At 41.0% G+C, this 6,000-nt stretch overlaps 1 protein-coding gene across 2 annotated transcripts in view; it reads left to right on the forward strand.

Annotated features, from left to right (window-relative positions):
* NUP43 (nucleoporin 43) overlaps positions 1 to 4,290 on the forward strand; it is a 78,053-nt gene extending 73,763 nt beyond the window's left edge. The window contains exon 8 of one of the 2 annotated variants that reach the window (XM_033936591.1): positions 987 to 1,196. In XM_033936591.1, coding sequence (XP_033792482.1) covers positions 987 to 1,165 — 179 coding nt within the window. In that variant the 3' untranslated portion in view covers positions 1,166 to 1,196. Of the gene's footprint in view, positions 1 to 986; positions 1,197 to 3,929 lie in introns of those variants that run through there. The other variant, XM_033936590.1, reaches the window with a different exon arrangement.
* Positions 4,291 to 6,000: the final 1,710 nt, after the last annotated feature.

A 6,000-nucleotide genomic window follows, 5' to 3' on the forward strand; every position in this document is an offset into this window, starting at 1 on the left:
GGGTGCAGTAACAAAGGAAAAGGGGGGAAAGCTGAAAATGGAGATAGTGACACAAAGAAGAGAAAGGGTAAGCAGGACCTACTGAATAAGGATAGAGATACAGAGGGGACATGAAGAGGAGGTGAAATAGAGACATAGAAGTAATGCTGAAAAAGTGTGTGGGGGGAGATAAAGACATTGAAAGGGCAAATGGTGAACATGGCGTAAAGATAAGGACTGAGACAAATGAAGATTCTGAAAAAGTGGTGAGATAGGGATATAGGTGAGATGGACACAAAGAAGGGTGATGCTGGAAAATAGGTGGAATGGTAATTCTGACAGACACAGAAGGGAAATGCTGGATCAAGGAGAGATGGGGCTCAGGCTGGATGGAATGAGGAGAAATGCCTTGTTGGCCCGGAACTTCCTCTCCTACGTCAGAATTGACGTCAGGGAGCGGAATGCTGGTCAGCGCAACACTTCTGCAGGGAAAGCTTGGGACGGCGGTGGCTTGGGGGCTGTTCCCCGATTGCGGTGGCAGCAAACCGAGTGGCTTGGGGGACGGCACGGAGACAGAAAGAAGGGGGAACAGGGAGACAGAAAGAAAAAGTTGGGGGAGAGAATGAGGTCTGGAGGAGAGGAAACATACAGGAGGCTGAAAGAAAGGAAGAAAGATTGGATGCACAGTCAGAAGAAGAAAGTGCAACCAGAGACTCATGAAATCACCAAATAGCAAAGGTAGGAAAAATGATTTTATTTTCAATTTAGTGATCCTGTATATAGCATTAAGATAAGAAACAATATATGCAGTGTTAGATTTGTTTTATAATGGTTTTGCGGCTCCAAGTTTTTTTTTCTTTTCGAAAACGGGTCCAAGTGGCTCTTTATGTCTTAAAGGTTGCAGACCCCTGGTGTATACCATTGATTTTTTATCTATTTTTAAATGTTTTTATGTACTCTATGTATATTTTTTCATGAATTATTTTTGTTTTATCTGTTTTATTTAGTACTGACTAGTGCTGCCCAATTCAGGAAAAAAAATTTCCGTTTGATTCAGCCTATTGAATCGATTTTTCGATTCGATTTTCCTGCCCAATTGGGTGTTTTTCTCAAACATCCTGGTGAGTTTATTTTATACCCAAAATATGAACCTGGGATAAGGAATAACCACTTGGGTGATACGTGAAATAGATACAAATATGAAAACACCCACTCTATATTTTAATCTAAACAGTTAGAACTTAATATAGTTAGCAGTGCTCAGAACCACTCAGATGGTAAAAAGAAGATCACAACGGGGTGAAACCCCCGAAGGCAATGTCTTCAGTGTTCAATCATTGCACTTCAAACTTTATATTGGTGAACACTCAAATTACTAAAAATGTTGAATAATATGAAAGACTATTGTGTACTCATCTTAAAGGTCTGATTCTTCCAGGTTCTGACATGTTTTGCCAGACCAGGCTTCCTCAGAGAACCCACACACTTAATTTCTTCCAAATTTATGTGATCTAATGTTTTTTCCTACTTGCTTAGTCTGAAGTGCAATGATTGAACATTGAAGACACTGCCTTCGGGGGTTTCACCCCATTGTGATCTTTTTACCATCTGAGTGGTTCTGAGCACTGCTAACTATATTACATAAGAACATAAGAATTGCCATCTCCGGATCAGACCTTGGGTCCATCAAGTCCGGTGATCCGCACATGCGGAGGACCCGCCAGGTGTACCCTAGCATAGTTTTAGTCCCCATATCACTGTATGCTTCTCAAGGGAGTTGTGCATCTAATTTACCCTTACCTGTATCACTCTATGCCACTCTTAAGGAGATGTGCATCTAGTTTACCCTTACCCGTATCACTCTATGCCACTCTTAAGGAGATGTGCATCTAGTTTACCCTTAAATCCTAGAACGGTGGATTCTGCAATTACTTCCTCTGGGAGAGCATTCCAGGTGTCCACCACTCGCTGCGTGAAACAGAACTTCCTGATATTTGTCCTAGACCTGTCCCCCCTCAGCTTTAGTCTATGTCCCCCTGTCTGTGTCACACTGGACATTATAAATAACTGCTTTCCCTGCTCCATTTTGTCAAATCCTTTCAGTATTTTGAAAGTCTCAATCAGATCCCCTCGCAGTCTCCTCTTTCAAGGGAGAACAACCCCAGGCTCCTAAGTTGTTCCTCGTAGTCCAGGTTCTCCATACCTTTCACTAGCTTCGTTGCTCGTCTCTGCACCCTCTCTAGCAGTTTTATATCCTTCTTTAGGTATGGAGACCAATCCTGGATGCAATATTCCAAGTGCGGTCTGACCATGACTCTGTAGAGCGGTATTATGACTTTCTCTGATCTACTCATAATTCCCTTCTTTATCATGCCTAGCATTCTATTTGCTTTCTTCGCTGCTGCCGCACATTGCGCCGACGGTTTCAGGGTCCTATCTATCAGTACACCCAGGTCATTTTCCTGTTTGGTCTTTCCCAGAGTTACACCTGACATACTATACTTGTGATCTTTATTTTTTTTGCCTAAATGCATCACTTTGCATTTTTCCACATTAAAATTCATCTGCCATTTATCTGCCCACTTCTCTAACTGTTCAGATTAAAATATAGAGTGGGTGTTTTCATATTTGTATGGGTTTGTTTTATAGCCTCTTCATCCCCTTTGCCCTCTCCTACCCACACTGGCGCTGTGGTGTAAACAAAATAGAAAAGACTTTTCCTCTCTCTGTTAAATCCTAGCTCACATTTGCGGTCTAACACCACCTCTGGCAGGATATACATTTCAAATCTGACATATTGTAATCACAAAATAGAAAATAGAATTATTTTTTCTACCTTTTGTTGTTTGGTCATTATTCAAATCATTTTGGTCCCAGGCTCTGGTTGTCTTCTGATAACTCGCTTGCCAGGGTCTCCTGCCCATTTGTCGTTTTCTTCTTTCTTGGTGCTAACCATCCATCTCCCTCTCTGTTACTATCCAATACCTCTCTTTCACTCCATGAGCAGTGACACAAACTTGGTTGTGAGCAGCACCAAGCCCATCCTTTGGATGCTGGAGCTCACCACCTTGGCCATAGCTTCTAATGGTGGTTCTGCTTATGATCTACACCTCACTCCCATCTCCCTACCCACAGTTCAATGTCTGTTCCCTACCCCTCTGGTCTACCATAAATGTGATCTTCTGTTGGTCCCCGGTGGTGGCAGTGTTGCATGTACATTGCAGCCTGGTCTGAAGCTTTTCCTGTGGCCTGTTCTGCCTCCTCTGATATCATTTCCTGTTTTTGCATGGGCAGGACTGGTTAGAAGAAAATCTTCAGACCAGGCTGCAGGCAGGAAATGTGCAATGCTGCCACTCCTGTGGAGCAACAGAAGACCATCTTTAAAGTAGGCTGAAGCAGGAAGCTGCTGAATTGTGGGGTGGTGGGAACATGCCGGATCACACCAAGAACGGTGATTTTTATTTTATTTTTCTTTCCAGCTTATGATTTATCTTTAATCTTATCTATTGTTTTGCCTTTTGTCTTTGTTTTGTTCTATTTCTATCATTTAAATTTCTCCAGAATTCTACTGTTCAACGGCTCCCCCTTCTGCTTCTATTCCTTTCTCTCCTCTCTTCTACCTTCCAAAGTATTTAGATCAATGCTGTCTTGTTAAAATGTTTATTTTATTTTTCCTCTAACTCTACTTTTCACTTCTCTATTACCCTCCAGGTACTTTAGTTAGATTGTGAGCCTTCGGGACAGTAAGGGAATTTTTCAAGTACCTTTCTTATTTCTAATCTTAATGTATATTTTCTGTAAACCGCTTAGAACCTAACGGATGTAGCGGTATATAAGAAATAAATTACATTACATTACATTGCAGCCTTAATTTATATGCAAAATATATTCACGGAAAGACCATGCACGTAGTGTTTTTGTTCTGATATGTCATATGTTTGTTTCTTTAGCAGGTAGAAGGAATACTACCCTGTCACGCAGCACTCTTGACCACTCTAACATTAACCAGTCCCTGATGAGTCCTTGGCTAAGCAGCGATCCAGCAAAAGGTCATATGGAAATCACCAGCCTGCTTCCAAGCCAGACATTGTCAGTGAACAGCTTGGACATTTTAGGACAGTGTCTAGTCTGTGGAACTGATGCAGAGGCTATTCATGTTACCAGGCAACTTTTTGCCTAAACAGGGATAATGTTCATTTCAAGTCAATTATAACTTTTTATTAAGCAGAATGCATTTTTCTACATAGCTATTGTACAACTCCAGATTATTATTATTATTTTTTTTTTTCAAATAAACAATTTCATACAAGTTGTCATGAATCAGTTGTTTATTTAGATTTGCTATACTTGTTCTGGGAAAAAAGAAAAAGATCAAAGCAATTTACATAAAAGCAAAGCTTGTGCATATGCATATCTCACTTAAAAATTTAACAACAGTTTCTTATCATCCTGCTAGACCAGTCCAAACTAGTGAAAGGAACAAGCAGCAGTTTGAGGCAGAGAAAAATAATCCTTGAAGTTTATGATGACATCACTAATATAACAGGTGGTACAGCCAGGATTCTGTAATCTATTTTGTGGTCCCAGAGAAAAGAGGAACCTTTTGGCCCATTCTGGATTTTTGAAGGGCATCAATGCTGCTCTTCGGTTTCCCCATTTTTGGGCAGAAGGCTTGTGTTTAGTGATACTTTTGGTCAAACCAGGGGAATTCCCATTAGGGGGCAGTTCACAGGTGAGATTTTGTGTGCTTGGAAGAGCTTTGGGTTCAGAGCTCTGCCCTTCCCGAGACATTCTCTAAAGTCATGGTGGTGACTAGGGAATTCAAGTTCACCCTTGCTTAGATGATTGGTGTGTCCAAGCCGATTCTGATCAGGATTTTTGGAAAGCCACAGCCAATACCCCGCACTGCTCCCTGTGACCCTGGGCAAGTTATTTAATTCTCCACTGCCCCAGGTACATTAGATAGATAGTGAGCCCACTGGGACAGATAGGTAAAATGATTTAAGTACCTGTTTATAAACCACTTTGAGTGTGGTTGTATAACTACAAAAAGGCAGTATACAAGTTCCAATTCCTTTCCCCTCCCCCCTTTTACTTACTGATTTTCAGTTAATTGTATTTTACTCACTGATTGTATAGTATAATTTTTATTGTATGTGAACTGCCTAGAACTATGTGGTATGGCGGTATACAAAAATAAAATTATTATTAGTTAGCTTGTGAACTTCACCAAGAGTCATCTAGTTCCCTTCCAAAGTTCTTGACTATCTTTAGGGTCTGCTTCAGTACTCGAGGTAGGAGCAGTACTTCTCACTTGAGAGAATGCATAAGATTCTGGATAAATTAGATACTTTTTGTGCAGTGCAAGCACCAAGAGCTTGGGATTCTCTTCAGCTTCTTGGTTCTGTGCTATCAATGGTGGAGATAGTACCATGGTCAAGAGACTACATGAAGCCACTCTCAAACATATTACTATAAAAGTAGCCTCCTCATTCTAAGAAGTTCAAGACTTGTTTTCCATTTTCAACATCTCCCTGGAGGCAGCTAGTTAGGTGGTCTATTCTATATCTATTAAAGGGTGTCACTGATGTTTCTAGACTAAACAGTTATACTGACTGATGCCAACCTGTAGGAAAATTGATTCAGGGACATTGGTCAGCTCAGAAAGGCTTATGGCTTGTCAGTTGTTTGGAAGTGGGAGCAATTCAGTTGGCCTTACTTAATTTTTTTGCCTCTTCTAGAGAGGAGAACAGTTAGTCTTGTCCAACAGTGACACAACAGTCCCATATTTGAACAATCAGGAGAGATGAGAAGTACAGTAATGCCCTTGGACATTGACAGGCTTTGTTTATCAGCAGAGGATCATCTCTTGACAGCAATGGCTGTGCATACTGCAGGTATGGACAATGCTGAGATAGGCTTTCTCAGAAGACATCAATTGAATGCAGGAGAATGGAACTTATGTCCAGCATCTTTTCACCTTGTAGTGGAATGGTGGGGCACTCCCATTTTTTTGGATCT

This window comes from Geotrypetes seraphini, chromosome 3 (assembly GCF_902459505.1).
Source record: "Geotrypetes seraphini chromosome 3, aGeoSer1.1, whole genome shotgun sequence".
NCBI lineage: Eukaryota > Metazoa > Chordata > Amphibia > Gymnophiona > Dermophiidae > Geotrypetes > Geotrypetes seraphini.